A 19,722-nucleotide genomic window follows, 5' to 3' on the forward strand; every position below is an offset into this window, starting at 1 on the left:
GCCCCTGAGCTTACAGCTGAGTTTGTCATAAATCCAACAGAATGTTATGGCGATTTCGGATCTGCTCTTTCTTATCCAAAATAAAGTGGAACATTGAGTTAGATGTGTAGGTAGCTACCTCCAAAATCCTATCTATCCCTTGCTGTCTGTTAATATAACTTGTGTATGTGCAAGAGATCCTGGAGATGCTTTAAACCATTGCTTTTCCAGGCTTGACATCAAAATCCTTTACTGATTAAAGGATAAGAGAGTTAGGGGTGAAATACACACACGTCACTTCGTTTCACGATGTTCTGAGGCTCGGGCGAATCCAATTGTAAGCTACACAAATTCACTGTAACTAGGCCAGATGTTCAGAGAGGTGTCCTTCCGGGAACCGCTAATTCTTCTGGAACAGGAAGCCGCTCCATTGGAAAATTCTCCTTTTCATGTGTCATTGAGACAGGGAAGATAAACGATTATCTGTATTGTGAGCGTTGACAAGTCAAGGAAATATGGTTCTCACCGCCGATATTTTCACTTAACACCCCCCTCTCCCGCAGAAAAGCGCAGGTGTTCAGGTTACACTGACATTGTTAAAGAATTGGACTGAAGGCAGCGGAGCAGCTTATAGTGAATGTGAGCTAGGCAGTTTTGTACCCCAAACCCCACATCAATAACGTGTCACATGGAGGAGAGCCTAGCGGTGACTAAACTGAGCACTCCAGCTTTCCCGGGGCTTTCTGTAGAGATCTGGCTCCTCTGCGGGGAGGGTCCAAGTGTCCCCCCAAAAGGAGGAGGCGATGGGCTATTGCAAAGGGAAGAACTGACCAGATCACCATCGTCAGCTCCTGGTAACCAACATGCTTCTTGCTCAATATAGCACAACTCTTGCTGAGGAAAGATGCCCTAATCTGTGCAATGGAGGCCAGAGCCAAAGCCCACTGGCGTCAGTGGGAGTCCTTCTATTGATGGCAGTAGCTTGGCCAACGCTGCAAATATACAGGTTGCCTTATGGGGGAAAAAAACACAAGTGCTAGGAAATACCGGTTGAGTTCCTTGCCCGCGTTAACTGAAGGGTTTTGTGCACCGAGAGCTGGCACCGAATAAAGCCCAGGGTTCCCTGAGTTGAGAACCAGAACTTCACACAGCACTTGCCGCCCGCCTTGAGAGGGCTGGGAACCACGAATGTATGGGGCCCAGCGGTACCGGTGGGCCTTTGGGGAGGATATGGGGTTAGGCAGCTCCCCCCCTTTCTTAAGAGCCATGCGATCCGCAGCCCCCCAGCCCTGGGGAGAGCTGCATTGCAGCCCCGCTCGGAGCCGCAGGAGGGGAGCACCGGAGCAGGATCAGCTGGGTACGCAGGGCGAGGGTTGCCGTAGTTATCCCGAGCAGCTCATTACAACAGCGTCAGCCGGAGCCCGGCTATGGAGCCCCGCTTCTGTTGCCCAAGTGCCCGGGGAGGACGAGGCCAGTGTGGGGCAGAGAAGCTCCGCCTAAGGACTTAGCTTCGCGTGGGTTTGATGCTGTGCTGGTGGGTTTATTTAAACAGGGCTGGTTTCTGATTGCCCACCTCTTTGCCCTCCGGAGCGGAAAGGGGAGGGGGCTCGCAGGGACGAGGGCACAACAGGCTGTGTGTGTACCAAGAGGGGATCGATGTGTAGCAACGCTCCAGCCCAGCTGGCACGCACGCTCTCTCTGGAGCCAGCAACTGGGAAGTGGCAGAGTTTGCAGCTAGAGAAAGTTACTTTATTAGCAGCGCACTAATCAGACATGCCACTTCCGCTACCTCGGGCGGGCTGGGGTGCTGGAGATTACACTCCCAAGAGCCAAGTAATGATGTTAAAGCGTGTAGAGGAGGGACATTTGCCTTGGCCAGAATTAGAGTAGCTACCAGCCTGCTAAACCAGCCCCAAACGAAGAGGCTTCATTGGCAATCCCATTATCCATCCGTTTTAGACATTTCCATGAGCCTTTTCTTTTACACCCTGCAAAAGGAAACCTTGGGTGGAACTGAGAGTGGGGGAAGGGATGGCTCAGGCTAAGCAAGGGGGGGTATATTTCATTGTCTTTTCTTACCACGGATAGAACTGTGGGTGTGAATAAAATATATACCGTGTCCTGGGTGCATCAAGCTGAAGTGGATATTGCTATGAAAGCAACAGTCGAGGAGGTTAATCTTGGCTGGTTGGAGTTAAAAAAAGGCAAATATTTCCGTTTGTGCCCTCCTGCCTTTCTCAGCATTGGTTGTCAATCCAGAAGCTTGTTATCCTTACAAGGCATCAGTTTGTTTGGCTGATCTCAGCAAGGTTTTCTTCTCCAAGTAGAACTATAATTGCTATAATTCTACTGTATCATTTGGATCATTGCAGTATTGTTGTTTTCTCTCTCTCTTTCTCTCCCCCTAACACTGCAATAACGCGCTCCAGTGTTAAATTAGCAGGTTGCAGGGGGGAAAAAAGACCGTAAATGAATGAAAGTTTGTTAAAAAAATAAATAAAACAACAAAGTGACTTGGCAAAGGCAAGATCGCATCGCCGAGGATCCTCGCGCGCAATCAGGGCTCATTGTCTCTCCTGCCATTGGCTCCCAAATTGGCCGGCAGGCTCCAAATGAAGTTTATCTCCATTGTTTAAATACATGTTTGGAAGAGGTTGAGCTAAATGTGGGGGGACCCAGGCAGAGCGGGGCTGCTCGAGCCCCTTCCGAGCATTTTGCACGATACAGTAAAGCATCTCAAATGAAGGTGTTTCAGGTTCACGCGACGCCACGTACTCCAAATCGCTCCAGTTTGGAGATTTAGAACCAATGCCTTAGTGCACGTTTCTTGCAAGTGTCAGTAAAACAACAACAACAACAACAAAATGCGCCATAAACTTAACCTCTGCAACACATTTCCCCCTTTTAAGGAACAGGGTTTCTTAGACTGACCTATAAACATCAAGTCCAAATGGTGTAGACAGCCCCAATTTGTACAAAAAACAACAGATTTTTTACAGCTTTATACTCTCATGCAGGTTGCAATATTAAATTTGTCATTTTCATTTTAGTTATTGATCGTGAAAGCGGATAAAGCCGACTTTTTTTGTCAGATAACAGGGTATCAATCAGACAAGCAATCAGGGAGAACAAGCCAGAAGTGTTCTATACCCATGCACTTAAAGTGTAATTTATTTGCTTATTAGTAGAGAGAGAGAGGATAAATTAACATGTTAACAAAAATTAGAAAAAATAAAAGCAGGAGTTCTCTTTTGCTCGTTTATGCAGCCCACTAATTCTTCTTTTATAATGACCGTTCAACACATTATTTATATATATATAAATGTATTATATAAATATATATATATAATACAAGAAATGTGCAAAAGTATCCTTCATTAAAAAAAAAACCTAACCAGTAAAATCCGGTCAGTCAGTAACTAAGTTGCTCGCAGGTGCTGTATCAGTTATCTGTACGTTTAATACCTAATTTCTAGGTTTGTTTTTTATTATAATTATTATTGACATGGCGCTCAAGAATAGCAATAACTAGGAAGGGATAAATAGAGTTTTTTGAAGTTGTGACATTGAATCGTGACAATGATCGTTCGAGGGTGTATGTGAAAATGTGTCTGGTGCCAGGATCTCTTCTCTCCCGAGTTAAAAAGACTTTCCTTCCAAATTGCGTTCTCACTCCAGACACAAGCATTTCGGAGCGACGATTAGAAAAATAAAAACTAACAGGCAAAGGGAACAGGAATACTCCTTCAGTGCAACACAAGGAGGAAATCTAGCTTGTCAGAGACATTTCATAAAGGGGGTCAGAAACTGGTTATTGTATTTTAGTCACACGTATTTATCATTAAAATGTAGCTTTGTGTAAAAATGATGTGATCGCATATTCATTGATTGTGTACAAACGAACACCCAGCCCCGCCGATGTATTTTTAAAAGGCATAAAATAAGAGGAAATAAATGTCATGTAGAGCCTTTATGTGCCCGACAGCTCTGGGGAATAATGTCTGACTTGATGGTTACTTTATTTATAAAGTCAGACATTATTTCCAAGGCCTGTTATTATATATTATATAATATATTATTATATATTATATAATTAAATCATATACACACTTCTTATTTAGAATTTGCTCTGTTTAAAGAATCTCAAGTTAAGGATCCCGCATGAAAACTCTGTCTTGAGGACTGTGAATGTGTATGATTAATAGGAAAAATAGAGCTGTCTCCCACCCAGGTCTCGAATAAGTGAATCATCTAAGTGTGCGAATGAATTATTTTAGGGTGACAAAGAAAACAAAAGCGAGATCCCTCCAACGTGTCTCGTGTGTTAGTAGGATGGGAACTGTAAATGCACATTTTATCAGGAGACGCACAGATAATTAAAACATGCCAATTAAAATCGAACCTCAACTGTATAAACAGTGAACTTCAAATTCTGCTTGGGATGTAAATGCGATCGCTCGGTCAATGAGCACGAAAAGAAAATCCCAGACGTCTTTCAGCAGCAAAGATGTGTTTAAAGTGTCTGAGAAAATGTGTGCTTAAACCCAGAGAAGGAAGGGAAAGGTAAGTGAGAAGCGAACGAAACCTTCTGGGTTTGAAAGTCCTGCACCTTCCCCGGGGATCTAGTGGTTCAGTTACCAACACTTCATGCAGCTCAAATTGTGTATTAAATACTTCTGCCAAGGCAGCCCCGGAATGTCTATCACACATTAGCATTTGAAAGAGTTATCCAGATGTTTATTACAGTAAAAATCCCAATTATGAATCCTTGTATTTTTAAATACGGACTGTAAGCGATTCAAGTGTGTTCCTTTGTAAAACGCTTTTCCTTTGACACATTCAATGAGGGAGACCGGGAAGGAAGAAAACCAGACATGGATTTCTTTCTTCTACACCACCGCCCCCCTCCTTCCCTTGACTTTTCCTCTTTGCTTTTCGCTTGGCCCTAGCCTGTACTGCAGACATCAGCAAGGAAATAGCGAGTTTTCTGGATACAGCATTATCTCACCGGTCTTTGGAATTACCATTGTAGTATCAGCTCTATTGTCAGACTCCTTTGCTAGATCTAAAACGTCCGCCCTTTCACAATGATCTCAATGTCATGGGACATTGCTGGGTTTCCAGTTTAAAGGGAGATAAGGGACACTTTAGTCCTTCTGTTTCCAAGCTGAAGAGCCAGATGGAAAGTCAATCGCAAATATGTTGATCCATATCTCTATTCTTATTCTCACAATTCCTTCCAATGAAATTGCTGGTTTATCTCAGGTCAACCATGGCAAATGAAGGATTCGTCTTCCAGGGCACCCCCCTTCCCCCAATAATATAACTGTTATAAACAATTTTACATCTAGCAATTAAAGAGAAATTGGCTGTCTTGTGTCTCCTGACATTGGCTTTTTATGTGTCTTTTCGCCATCACCCAAGCCGTGTTGCCATCCACATACCTCCTTTTCTGCTGCTAAAACAATAGTCAAGCGTAACTAGCAACAGATAGGTAACAGATCTGCAACAAGTGCGAGCTCATCTGTGTTAGCCCAGCGAAAGTACCTTGGCAGCATTATTTTATTTTCAAACGACTCCTCAAAACATGCTTTGATATTTGAAACCATTCCATACCCCAGTAAAGAAGAACGTGTCAGCTGGAGATGTTCTGAACAGTTTTGAAAGCAATAACTGAACCTTGCATCCTCGCTGTGTAATAACTCGTACCCCTCTTTCCCTACCTCCCCCACCCAGCAATTTAGAATTGTGGGAAACAATATCGTTGACAGACACCCCCTTTCCCGGCCGTGAGCGGTATGAGGGTCAGTCGTGGCAATAGCTGCGGAGAGCTGGAGGACTAGGAGGGCAGGGGGCGAGGGGTTTGGACTCGTTTTCTGGGTGACAAGGCGAGGTGGAAGTGAACACTGCTCCCAGGGAGGTGCCGAGGAACTTTTCCGCGCTGGTGCTGATCCCCTAGTGATCCAAACCGGGCTTTGCTCCGCGCTGGAAGCCTGAAGCGGCCCTGCCTCTGGCGAGAGCCAATCAGAGGGCGGCTCTCAGCACGTGGAGGAGAGGGACTCAAGAGCAAAGCAATTGCAGCTCACTACACTTGTTACTAGTGTCCTGAGCAGGAAGAGGGGCGAGTGGAGCCGCTGGTGGGGGGATTAAAAAACACTCCAGCCCAAGCAACAACAACAACAACAAAAACCCAACAACCAAAAAAACCAAAAAACCAACAACCCAGCCCCACACACACGCAGCCAGCCAGCCAGCCAGCCGGCCGAGCGAGGCAGCTCCTTACCGAAGGGAAAGCCAAAGCCATGAGCAATCAATACCAAGAAGAGAGCTGCTCTGAGAGGCCTGAATGTAAAAGTAAATCTCCAACTTTACTCTCCTCCTACTGCATAGACAGCATCCTGGGCAGGAGGAGCCCCTGTAAAATGAGATTGCTAGGAGCTGCTCAGAGCCTGCCTTCTCTGTCTAACAGGACAGAACAGGACAAGGCCGTGCAAGGTAAGCAACAAACGGCGGGTTGCAAGCAAAATCAGCTGGAAAAAAAGAAAAGTAAAAGTGCGGCTGGGAGGGAAGGGAAGGGGAGGGGGGGAGACCCAAAGAAGCAGCTCTATAGGCCTGTTAACTGCAAAGCCATTCAGCGCTCTAACCCCTGCTGGATCGCTCCCAATCTCGCTCGCTCGTTTTCGATCGCTCTGTCTCACACCGGGAGCATGTAGTTTGGTCATAAAAGTAATATATTTATAGCGATCGGCTTATGTAAGCGAGAGGTCAGAAATACCAGTTGCTGTTGGGATTAGCTCACCCCACCCCCTTCCAGCCTGTGGACAGGGGCTCTCTGAGCGGCGGAGACCCTGTAATTCTGGGGCTCTGAGGGTGTTCCGCAGTGGGGGAGCATTGCCATTGGCTTGGGCGGATTTGGTTTAACGCGATCGTATCTTCAGTTCCGATTCTTCTTCTTTATTATTAATTTGATTTTACTAAAGCTTAGACCAGAGTAAACTCCTCACATTGCATGGTACCGGGCTGGAACTGCTGGAAAACTGCGGCTTCCTTTTGCGCTGTTCTTAGCCTGATAGTTCATCGTTCTTGTTGGGGATTTACCATTCGTGTCAGAAGTGAACACTATTATATTCGTACCCTAGCTAAACCGGATTCAATATTTGTCAATAGTTTTATTTATTGAGACTCAGTATCGTTAAAGAAAAGCTGGACGGTGTGTGTGTGTGGAAATCCTGCCTATTTGTTGTGTAAAACATTTTTCTGATCTCCTGTATCAAGTTCATGCTTGCTTTTGAGCAAGAAAGGGACTTAATAATTCACAACCAAATCACATTTCCTATCTCTTTTCGCTTAGGGCAGTTTCTTCCCGCTCTAGGGCGGTTTAACCTCTGGGGAGATCATTCACAGCAGCGGGTTTTCTTTCTCCTTGCCAAATAAACTTGCGATTTAGAATAATAGGCTTGTTTGACACGTAAAATATCCATTGAACACCGTTAGGGCAACGGAAACGAGACGAGCTAGAGCATCTCGGCCTTTGGGTTTTCCCCCCAGGTTCCCCAGGGCTATTTCAGACTCTGATGGCAGCACAAAGCCCTTGGGTTAAAAGGGAAATGTGTTCTGCAAAGAGGGGGGGGGGATAACCGGGCCGGGGAAGGGTTTGTTGAGCCCGCGCTACAGCCGGTGCCTGTTATCGGGCAGGGATGAGTGATGGTCGCTTTATGCCACCGGCTGCCCGCTACAGGAGAGAAGCGGGCGGCTACACTGGGATGGACCGGTGGCAACTTTCTAGCCGGACTCCGGACGGGTGGGGAGCCGAAGGGGCCGGTGTGGTTTCAAGCTGACCATGGTGGGGGTCTCCCGCCGGCTGGGGACGGGGCTGGTGTCCCCGGGAGCCCCCCGGCTGGTGCCTTGCCCTGCTTTGCTGCCGCGGCTGCCCTGACCCGGTCTCTCTCTCTCTCTGTGTGTGCCCCGGCGGGCTGTGTGTGTCTGTCTCCCGGCAGGATCCCCCAAGGGGAGCCCCACGTTCGAGCCCGCCGAGCTGCACCTGCCCCCGAAGCTGCGCCGCCTGTACGGGCCCGGAGGGGGCCGGCTGCTGCCGGGGGCTGCCGGGCCGCGGGCGGAGGGGGCCGCCGCCCCGTCCTGGGACACGCTGAAGATCAGCCAGGCGCCCCAGGTCAGCATCAGCCGCAGCAAGTCGTACCGGGAGAACGCGCCCTTCGCACCCCCGCCGCCCGCCCTGGACGAGCTGGGGCGCCCCGAGGAGAGGCCGGGGCCGGCGGCCGCGGGGGTGCCCGAGGAGGAGGAGGACGAGGACGAGGAGCTGCTGGAGGAGGAGGAGGAGGAGGACGAGGAGCTGGAGGAGGAGGACGAGGAGGAGCTGCTGGGGGAGGCCGGCGGGGGGCTCCTGAAGGAGCCCAGGCGCGGCGCTGCTCCCGCCACGGGGCCCGACGGTGGGGAGCTGTCCCCCAAGGAGGAGCTGCTGCTGCACCCAGAGGACGCCGAGGGCAAGGACGGCGAGGACAGCGTGTGCCTGTCGGCGGGCAGCGACTCCGAGGAGGGGCTGCTCAAGAGGAAGCAGCGGCGCTACCGCACCACCTTCACTAGCTACCAGCTGGAGGAGCTGGAGAGGGCCTTCCAGAAAACCCACTACCCAGATGTCTTCACCAGGTACAGGCTGGGGGAGGAGGGTTGATGATCGCAGCCTGCCCGGCTGGACACAGGACCCTTCCCACCCCGCAGATCAGCTGCCACAGCTCCCCTGTGCTCAGAGGCAATTCCTGGGGCTGGCTGGCTGATTGGAGAAGGCGCCTTAGCGTTTCTTTCTCACACACACCCCTGAGTTTCTCTGCTGGCCACAATCACCAGGAGTTTCCTCTTGGTCTCACCCGGGCCTTTCCTGAATCCCCCTTGGATCAGCTGGGAAGAGTTTTCTCTCCCCCTCCCCCCTTATCAGCTTTAGAGGCAATCTCTAGTACAGAAATTGCTGCTCTGCTAGTGGCACTGGAAAGGAGAGAAACTTCTGCGATTAGTTTGTCTTCACTGCAGAGCCAGTTGGCCACAGGCAGGTAGTATCTGTCCTGCTCCTAGCTAAACCACATAATGTTCTATTTTTATCCTATGCCTTGATCCTTCTTCAGATCTACCAACAAGCTTGCTGGGTATCAATTACGCTTTTCCCAGTGCAAACTGGAACCCTGCCCTGTACAGGGAAGTCCTGTAAAAAAAGATCAAAGTATTCCAGCTTTGGGTTCTTAGAATATTTAACTAGATAATAGCTCCGCTAAAATACTGTGTGTAATATGTTTAACCTCTGCATATGGATATGTGTAGAGAGATACAAACTTAGATCGGAGTCAGAGAGGGGTGGGGGTGATATTCTCGTACACGTAGTAGGGTCTGTTGTTGTTGCTTATACACTTTATCTACAGCTCATTTACTATCCTTGCCCAGAAACACAGAGAGGAATTTTCTAATAGGAATTAAGTGTATCTTGTGTTTGTTTACAGTTCTGACGGGCTCTTTCCCATTCTCCTCCTTTTCACACACACCACTCCATTCTCCTTGCCCAGAAACTCGTTTGATTTACGCTTCTCCCCCCCCCCTTCCCCTGAATAGTGAAGTCAGATCCCGAGGAGATAGTGTCAGACGGAAAGAAAAAAAAATGAGAGTAATCTCTATAGAACGTTAAAAACACAATCATACCCCCAATTTCATAGATGAGCTATACTACACTCACCGGTGTAACTAAAAGAAGGAAAATCAATCCTCTTTTTGAACAAATAAAGCAATGCGGCGTGGAAACGCTTAACTGTGGTACCCGGGGTGCACTTATGCTCTGCTGCAGCTAACAGATTTCTGCTGCCTCCAGACAGCAACGAAACTCTTTCCCCAGAAGACATAATGTATAACACCTTTAACAGTCCAAGGCCTTCCCTGCGGTTTTGCGCTGCCTGAATACTGCAGAGCTGCGCTCCAGAGCGGGTAGTTTAGCTACAATAACCTGGAGGGAAACGGGAAAAATCCAACAGGCCTTTTTTTGCTGCTGTTGTTGTTGCTTCTGCGGTTCCTGAGCCTTTTCTCTGGCTGGGTATTAAAACAGAAAGCTTCCAGCCGGGCTCGGAGACTTGAGTTAAAATGTCAGGCGCTTGTTGTGTAGCGAAAGGGAAGGCGGCTTGTGTTTGGCTTCCCTCGGGCTCGAGGCTTTGAAAGTTGCAGGTGAGGCTGAGGGATCTGAAAGAAAGCAGGCTCTTTGCAGCCCAGGGTCCCTTGGCCAGCCCAGCTCTTTCTTTTTAGCGGAGGGAGATCCAATTATGCTCTGAGCTCTCATATTTTAGGTAAACAGATTATGAGCAGTTTTATAACATCTTAATGGTTTCCGATTTGCCTTAATTATTGCAATAATAACTGCAATGAAGGGGTAGGGTTTCAGCTAAATTGATTCCCCCTGTGATGTGTAGAGTTTGCGGTGGGCATTGGAAACACCAAGCGTTTAGTGGGTTTGAAACTAATTAGTTTTTAAGGCACACGCTGAACTCTAAATCCCAGGCACAGCTCGAACGTGACGGACGAAGATAATTGCGGAATGGCCTGACCCGGGGGGTGACTTCGCCCCCTTTGCTCTCTACCATCTCCTGATCGCTTGCGGAGGGGAAACGTGTAATAAGCCTTTTCCCTACTTTGCTACACGGGCTGCGGGTGTTGCAAGCAGACGGGGTGTGAGCACTGGGAGCCAAATTGTGCGCAGACTTCAGCCTGCGGCTCCGGGTATTGGGCTAGGGCTGCCCCTGGATACGCCCCTGGTAGGGCTCCATGGGCCATGTGGTGGGTGCGCTGTATTTGTGCTCAGACCAGGCACACGGCAGGGGGCTCGATCCTGCTCCCATTCATGTGCCCCGGAGCTCGGCCATTGACTCGAGCCCCCCGCCCGGCCGGGATCTGGGGACGGGGCAGAGCTGCCCTAGCTGCTCTGCGCCCCCGCGGGGAGTCTCACGGCGCGGTGTGTCTGTGTGCTTGTTTCCCTCTCAGGGAGGAGCTGGCCATGCGGCTGGATCTGACCGAAGCCCGAGTGCAGGTGAGTCCGGGCGAGAGCTGGGTCGGGTGAATAGGGGCCTGCGCGGTCTCCCTACCCCGCGGAGAGCCGGTGGATGCCCGCGGGGCCGTGGCCAGCTAAGCCCAGCAGCGACCGCTGGGACTGGACTCACTCAGCCCTGCGCGGGTGGGTTGGAAACCATCCCTGTTGCCTTCGCCGATCCTGCGGGGTGTTCTCCAGAGGCACGCTGGAGAGGGTCGGGGGTTGGGGCTGGCCCCTGGGGTCAGTGTGGTGGGCAGGGGAAAGACCGGAGGCAGCTAATCCCCCCTCCTCACACGAAACCACCAACCGACCCCAATAATCAGCAGGCGAAACCCAGTTGGATTAAAATCGCCCGGCCACGCGGGGTTTTGGTTGTTAGACAAACCCGCTCTGCTCCAAGCAGGTATTTGGCCGTGATTAAATCTCCAATCGGGCTTCATAAAAGCCCACTTAGTGCTAGAACAAACAGGGCCATTTGAAGGCGAAATGTTGTTTGATTTCCTCTCCGCCTGCACAAGAGGCTGGCTAATGCTATTTGATTTCCCATTTTTGATAGCAATAAGACCGCATTGATCTAATAGTGAGTGAGTGCAATGCTATTAAAGGTGTTTGCAGCCCCATACCAGAGTGCATTTCCTAACCCAAGTCTCATAACCAAAGAGACGATAAACATTGGGATGCCCTGATTGCCAACAGAAAACAGATGTCTCTGGGTCTGAAGCTGAGCAAATCACTTTACAGTTAAAATCAGGCGCTGATAAAGCATAATAAATTCCATATGGCTCATTTAATACACAACAGCTTCTTGCATTAGAGGGGCTAATGATGAGATTTGTCCCCTCCTTTCTGTTGACACATTTCTCCATTGTCAAACAGAGATGTGACAGCAAATCAGTATTTTCAGCTCAGGGGAACAAGTCGTGGGAAAGTTAAATAACTTTTAAAAGAAAGACACCCCCTTTCTCTCTTCTCCTATTCACTGGAGAAGATGTAATTAAGGGAATATGAATTATGAGAGTCCCTTCGTTTACCTTTTGGGTGTACTCAGACTTATTAATTCAATAATGGGGAATTGCAGTGGGGACAGCTTGCTAATTGAGTTTTAGTTGGTAGAGACGATCCGCTTGTAGAAGATTTTGGCTTCCTTTAAGGACATCATGTCTCTTCATACGTACGTCTACACATAGCATCGTTGCCTTTATTCGTTTAGCTGCTGTAGAGATGGGGTTTCATAATGTTCTGCCAAACGTGAGCTATATTTAAAGGTGAAAATTCAACCCCCACCGCTCCACAAAATTAACAGATTATGTCTCTTTCAAAGGCTCTCCTTTAATGTGTGATATTTATACTTTGATATTAAGCGAACGTTTTCCGTTCAAATGTGGTGTTTTATTAATCTCTTCTGTTTCAAAGAACAAGCACATTTTGATTAACGAATGTTTAGGGTGAGATTGCAATTCCGTGGCTGGCTAACAAAGTCATGTAAACTAAATCCTAAGAGTACAGCTGGGACATGCATATTATTCCTTCAATAGCTTCGCGATTTTTTTTAAAATATTACATTTTACTTGCAGTCACGATTTTGTATTGCTTTTAATCTTTAAAAACCTGAATGAGCCTAAAATGATACCATTTGTAAATATTAACTTCAGTGAAAGATACCATGCAGATCTTAGTGTGGGTGTGTGTATAGATCACATCATAAAAATAATTTAGTTCTAGTGGGAATTAATTTTTAGAACATTTGACTACAGCAGTAATGTTTCAGTTAAAATGTCCATAAAAGAAAGCATTATTGTATGCTGCCAAAACCACCACCATGCTGTCAAGTATTTATATTAAAACGTTTTACTCTCCACTCAAATCAGTAGGATTCCTCTGGAAAATGGATACATGTTAGGTGAAAAAGAAACTTCCGAATATTGTACATGTTTTCAGAGAATCATTATACTGTGTGTTAAATGTTACGTATATTCAGAGGATTCAGTACACACGTGTGTGCTTATTTATACCTGTGAAACGTAAACCCGGAGATGAGGTATTATTTATATACGATATAGCATAAGTAACCATATTAAGGATAAAAGGCTTAACGGGTCAGCTCCACCCTAGCCTCATACTTTCTTCCAAAGAGGCAATCACTTTACCAGCAGGGTAAATATATAAACCAGGAGAAGGTGATAAAAACGCTTCCGTGAAAGGTAACCATGCACGCCCACTTCAGGGGTTGTTTAATCCTGTCCTAATGTGCGAGTTATTTGACCAACCCGGGCCATTTATTACTCCATGTAATAACAACGAAGTCCCCCCCGCTCCAAATGTTACCTATCAACTGCCATTTGTAGTCTAAAATCCTATCCAGTTCTGACCTCCTGCCTGCTGAGGGTTTGGGGTAGAAATGCTCGAGACCTGTCCGGAAAATGTATCATGTCTGCTGGGCAAAACATTTGGAGACGAGGCCAGAAATATTAAAACCAATTTTCTTTTGGATTTCAGGTATGGTTCCAGAACCGTAGGGCTAAATGGCGGAAGAGGGAAAAGGCTGGGGCTCAGACACACACCCCAGGTTTGCCTTTCCCTGGTCCCCTGTCAGCAACTCACCCACTCAGTCCATACCTTGATGCTAGTCCTTTCCCTCCTCATCACCCAGCTCTAGACTCCGCCTGGACTGCTGCTGCAGCAGCTGCTGCTGCCGCCTTCCCTAGTCTACCTCCTCCACCTGGTTCTGCAACTTTGCCACCAAGTGGGACTCCGCTAGGCCTCAGCACTTTCCTGGGCGCAGCTGTATTCCGGCATCCAGCCTTCATCAGCCCTGCATTTGGCAGGTAACACGTTCAGCGTTTACCATTTGCAAATGCGGTGTATAGTATAACCAGTACAGGGGGTGGAGGTTGGGGAGGAGAAAGTGTGTGCCATGGAACATGGCTTTCGGGAGCCACGGCTGCCTACTACAATCCAACTTGTGTGCAATTAACGCAGTTCTCTTGCCTGGATTAGTTAGGCACCTCTTAGCTGAATTTACACTACAGATTATTCATGGGGAGGAAGGACAAATGAGGGGAAATGGCAGAATTCCAAGCACTTGACGTCTGCATGCTACAACCTGACTCATCAATGTACAGTGCTCAGAGTCTCAGGTGGAGGTTAATGTTATTAGAACTGTCTTGAAAGAGTAACAAGAAAGTTTTCGAAGAGTTGCTATGATGTGAGGCTTGGTGCCAGTGGGTCAAGAAGGAAAGGTAACTTCTCACCCTGAGCTGGTCTCCCTCAAGTGACTTGGTGACAATGATGCTTCCCCGGTAGAGCTGGATGAATAATTTGTAGCGTGTAATTTGATTAATTTTGTCTCTTTTGCTGTTCAAAATTGTCCTCGAGCAGCCTATCGTTTTCTTGAACGTATTAGTTATTTAAAACCATTCACAGAATTATAACCACTCTGGGTTGGTAGATCTCTCGCAGGCAGTTCATTGTGGATTATTTGATATTCGAAATTCGAGCTGTGTTGGTTAGTGTTGATTGGACGCACAGGTCACATGTTACGCTTCGGTTCCCTGACTAGATGAGGGTAACGCTTAGAATCAGATTGTCACCATGAATATTCACGTCTACTAATTCAAAATCTGCTCTCTGGAAATATTCTCTTATATTTGGTTGACATTCACGGTTTCCACAAACATTCCTGCCCCTCGCATCACTCGCTAGAGTATTTGTAGCAAGGGAACACAACACCGGTGAAGCATTCAATAATTAGTAGGACTCGTCGTAAAAAAATATTTTGGAGTATTTGCCCGGGTCTATTTCTCAGTGTGTTTTATACCTAAATCTACTAGGCGTGTAAGACACTGAAATAAAAGAAACGATTCACGTATATTATAGCTTCCTTTATTTAAATGAAAACCAAATGATGAACTAAAAAGTCTGTAGTTAATCACACAGACAGAGAAACAATAGAAGGATTTATTAAGTTGGAGAGAGAAGTGAAAATAAAACTGAATGTAACTGCAATGATCTCTGTTTAGGAGAACAAAGAAATAATAGATTCATCCAACTGAGCAGCCACTTTAACAAAATCGTCGGGAGGAAAATAAAAAAAACTAAGTAAAATTAGTTTCTTAGTCTAAACCAATACAATTAAACAGTTTATGCATCAAATTGAAGTCAGTGACTCAATTTACCTAATGGAACAAGTGATGTTACAGTGCTGTCACGCCCCCTGCTTAGAGCGATGATTTCACAGTTTATCACTTCTCTTGTAGCATTAGTGCAGTCCTTCTACGGTTTTTTTTCCCCCCGACAACAAATTGAAAAGTGAATTGTAAAAGCTTACTAACTCAGCCTGGATAATGGGCTACAAGATTAAAATAGGTATGACAGAGCAAATTCACATCCACCTTGAAATGTAGCATTTCAGTATGTATTAGGTGATTTAAAACTGTTAAATTTAACAAGTTCACCACAACAGGGATTGCCTCCCACTAATCAAACCTATCATTGTTTTGATATATATATAGTATCGCTAGATTTTACCAGTAGAATTAGGGATTCTGAAGAATGTAAAAGCTTGTGTTAAACTGAGCAGTAATTGACCTTTTAAAAGGAATGTGTTCCATTCTTGCCAATGTTAATACTTAATATCTGCATCAAAGACTCAGAAAGAAAAAAAAAATCGCAGCAACCAGTATGCGAGCTTAGCATGCTAGGGCTTAGTATGTAGACCCTGATGCCTTCAAGGAACACAGTTCAATTCCTAGCCGTGATGATGTCAATAATCACATCCTTGGTTAATGGAGAGTCTGTACATCTTGATGTGCCAGTCAAGGGGGTCACTTGCACTCTTCAGAGTGACTGCTCTGGTGAGAGAAGTAAGAAAAACTAGAGGGAAGGCATTTAAAAGATTGTGTCATTGAGCCTGGATGCTAGGTTGCTGGATAATAATTGGCATTCCACTGTGAGGAAATCAACAGGAATGCCACTTCCTGCTGGTATGGGCATCAGTGCTGAGGAACGGTTAAGACACTTTGGGCATCAGGACTGTAGAACCTTTAAAAGAGGAAGATGATTGTGGAGGGGGGAAGGGGAAAGGCAGAAATCCACTGGGGGAAAAGAGAGGAGTAGTATAATGGAAGAGTTTAACGTGTGCAGCGTTTCTATTTTAAATGATAGCTAAGGAGAAAACAATCCCCCAAAGCGTTTCATTTTGGAATTCCTCTCCCTATTAAGTGTAAATCACAGTATCAGCTGCTCCTGACAGTGTGCTCTAGTGTGAGCGGCTGTCACCAGCAAATCTGAGAGAATTAGACTCGCTTTTTTTTTTTAATCTTTTGACTGCCAGTGTTGAGATTTTTTTTTCAACGTCTTTGTCTTTTCTACATTAGTGATAATACTTCGCTGCTTAGCTCTGACATGAACTCAGAACTCTTAGTGGAAGCGAACAGGGAAGGGGGGGGGAAGGAATAGATATGACAACGCTGGTCACCTTATTCTGACAAAACAACAGCAACAGACACACGCACATAAGCTGCCTTGGTTTTGACCAAAATGTTTACTTTACTTGCAGGCTCTTTTCCACTATGGCTCCCCTGACTAGTGCTTCCACTGCTGCTGCCCTACTGAGACAGCCCACTCCTGCCGTGGAAAGTGCAGTGCAATCAAGTGGGCTATCAGATCCAGCAACAGCTGCAGCAGACAGACGGGCTTCTAGCATAGCAGCTCTGAGGCTGAAAGCAAAAGAACACGCAGCTCAGCTCACACAACTCAATATTATCCCTGGAAACAGCACAGGGAAAGAGGTGTGCTAAAATAAATACATAAATAAAGGTCACCTCAGCTAGTACGAATCAAGACCAAATGGAAAAAGAGGACCAGCGATTAAGACATTGGATAGGTTCTCGGGTTAGGAACTTGAAGAAAGCAAGCATCAGCACTCACATGAGTGAACCAACATTTACAAGCTCCTGAATGAGTAACTCCTTGGCTGGTACATTTTAAAACTGTACACTACATTAATTTCTTCATTGGTCATTAGACAAAAAGAGCTCCTAATAAGATATTATATTATATAGAATTAAAGTTACATTCTCCCCCCCCCCCCTTTTTTTTCCTGGACATCTGGCTAAATAAATAAATAAATTGCAATTAAAAAAAATACCTAAACTTCCCACACAGCTTCTTAAAATAACATCTTAGGATGTTAAGTTGGTCTATCAGGAGCACTGGAGAACTATTTTACATGTTATTGTAGCCAGCTGCATAGTATCAACCAAGGATGCTGCCAGTGCAGAATGAAAGTGAATTTGATGCTGTAAGATAACCAGTGCACTTAAAGGAAAGGGGTATATCTTTTTCTTGTTATATTCTTTAACACTACACCAACCAAGGTTTTTATATCAAACCAAAGGGAAATACACTGCTAGAATATGGACTGTTTAAGTCACTAAACTGTGATTATTGATTCTGTACATACCATTGTTATAAAAAAGAACAGAGCTTTGTATATTTGAAATGTTATAAAACAATTGCACTCAGTGTAGTGTTGTAAAAGTTTGTCATTCTGTAGATTCTTACTGTGTTGTAGATATAATAGGGTTCCTAGACAAATATTTATGTACAACCCCTTTATTTAACTTATTAACTGTAGAGGTTTCCGAAACTCTAAAAAGGCAATGGTACAGTACTTTTGTGTAATGTCGTTATTGTTAACACTTTTCCTTGCTATTAAGTGGAGAAGTGCCACACTCAGAAAATAAAATATATATATATAAATATATATATGTTTAACAAAAAGAATTGTGAAGGGTACATTGAAGTATATGGCATTTAATAGCGTCATTGGAAACAACCATGGAAATACCAGCGGTGTAACAAATAGGGGCTATTATAACTGTCTAATAGATTGTTACCCTCAAAACTGCTGTAGGAGGAAGCTGAGATCCCTGTCTTTAGTACGGGCGGGTTTTTATTGTTTTAAGTCAACAAAATAGGAATTTCTTTTAAAAGATTGAACGTAGAATATGTTTCTAATACGCCTGCCCTAAAAATCCAAACAATTTGAAACTCGCTGAGAAGCAAAACCCTCCTACAGTCATTCGTGGCGGGGTCCAGCATGTGTGTATCTATTGTATATATTAAATGTCATACAGACTTCAAGTCGGCCCCCACGTGCTTTCAGGGCAACACCGATTTAGCCGAAGGGGAGTAGGCAAAGTGAAGGCTTGTGGAAGCAGAAGGGAGACACCAGTGCTCGAGGCCTTGCAGCTCAGGGGAACTGTTGGAAGTCAAACTTGTAGAACCTCTTGGCGAAGATGGTTGTAGCTTCGTGGTAAACGCAGTTATTCCTCTACCTGGCCAGCTCCACGTACTGCAGTCTGACAAGGCCTAGCCCCATGTAGGTGCGAGCCAGAGAGGGCGGTGAGACTGGAGAGGAGTTTCAATCTGGGCCTTTACACAGGGGTGTGTGTGTGTGTGTGTGGGGGGGTGTCTGGGAGTAGGGCGTTGACACGATGTGTCCTGATTGCTGCACTGATCCGGTCGGTCCCTGCGGGTCTGGTTTGGATGCTTCCCAGGGAAGGGCTGGGGGGTGTGTGTGTTACTCCCGCTGGCACTGGCGGGGAGCCAGGCTGCTCGGGGACGGACACTTGAGGATGGGGGCACCAGCAGCAGGGGAAATGCGCCGCTAAAGGTGCCCAGCGTTAGTCCCGGCTCGCACCCGGCCCCAGCGGGGGGAACAAGCCCGGGGAGGCCCGGCGGGGTCGGGGTTGATGCTGATGACCCGTGGGCAGAAACGGGTGGCAGAGCCGCAATCCGGTTCTAGGCGTCGAGGGCACAATCCGGCGCCGCGCCCCGCGCGGTTTTGCTCGTGAGGGTGGCGAGAAAGCCCGTCTCGTGTCCCCCAACCCCGGCGGCGCTGCGGGCTGGGGCCGCCCCTCCCTTGCTTTAGGCGCTGGCCGGTCGGGGCCCGGTCGCGGGGGGGGTTTGGCTGCTCTCAGGCTGGGCGCGCCCCGTCGGCGGGTTTGAAGCCATCGCTTCTCCTTTGACCCTTCCCCGGAGCAGAAGCAAATCGCGTGAAATCCCCCCCCACGGCTCGCAGCCCGGGCCGGCCAATGGCCGCGCCTGGCCTTGTTTTACCAGCCTCCTAATCCCGGCTCCCTCGGATGCTGCAAACACGCCCGAGCCCAAGGCCCCCTATTCTTTCAGCGCGCTCCAGCTGGAGGGAAACTCATTCCGCGCCCCAGCGTCCCCCACGCCAGCGACCCCCTGACTTCCAGCGAGGCTCCCTGGTCAACATCTGACGGGGCGCGCCTGACAAACTCCCGGCAGCTTTTCAAAGCGGCAAAAGAAACCAATTTTCTTCTCCCTCCAAACCTCCCCCAGCGCTGAATGCTGGGGGCTGGAAAGAGCCACTGGAGCGTGCTTAGAGGATTTTATGAGATTTTCCAGAATGATTTAATCTAATTGTGAGCATTATTAATGAATGGCAACCCGCGTTGGCCCGAATATCTGGGAACGCTTCGCTACAATGCCAGGGGAGCCTGACCCTCCCTCCGCCCCCCACCCCCGGCTCAACCTCAAACAAGCCTCCCCCCCCATATAGATTTAACAATCGCCAAAGAAATATTGACGCTTGGATGTAGCGCTAGAGAGCCGGGACTCATGGCAACCCGATTCCCTCCCAGGGC

At 47.2% G+C, this 19,722-nt stretch overlaps 1 protein-coding gene across 1 annotated transcript; it reads left to right on the forward strand.

Annotated features, from left to right (window-relative positions):
* Positions 1-6,072: 6,072 nt before the first annotated feature.
* Positions 6,073-17,720, forward strand: ARX (aristaless related homeobox). The gene is made up of 5 exons (XM_054005935.1): positions 6,073-6,474; positions 7,977-8,643; positions 11,002-11,047; positions 13,544-13,872; positions 16,605-17,720. The coding sequence occupies exons 1-5, from the start codon at positions 6,282-6,284 to the stop codon at positions 16,843-16,845; spliced, it is 1,476 nt and encodes a 491-aa protein (XP_053861910.1). The 5' UTR covers positions 6,073-6,281; the 3' UTR covers positions 16,846-17,720.
* Positions 17,721-19,722: the final 2,002 nt, after the last annotated feature.

The sequence above is a fragment of the Malaclemys terrapin genome, chromosome 1 (assembly GCF_027887155.1).
Source record: "Malaclemys terrapin pileata isolate rMalTer1 chromosome 1, rMalTer1.hap1, whole genome shotgun sequence".
NCBI lineage: Eukaryota > Metazoa > Chordata > Testudines > Emydidae > Malaclemys > Malaclemys terrapin.

Coding starts and splice junctions, on each gene's coding strand:
- ARX (XM_054005935.1), top strand. CDS start 6,282: ATGAGCAATCAATACCAAGAAGAGAGCTGCTCTGAGAGGCCTGAATGT. Junction 6,475..7,976: donor ACAGGACAAGGCCGTGCAAG/GTAAGCAACAAA, acceptor GTCTCCCGGCAG/GATCCCCCAAGGGGAGCCCC. Junction 11,048..13,543: donor TGACCGAAGCCCGAGTGCAG/GTGAGTCCGGGC, acceptor TTTGGATTTCAG/GTATGGTTCCAGAACCGTAG.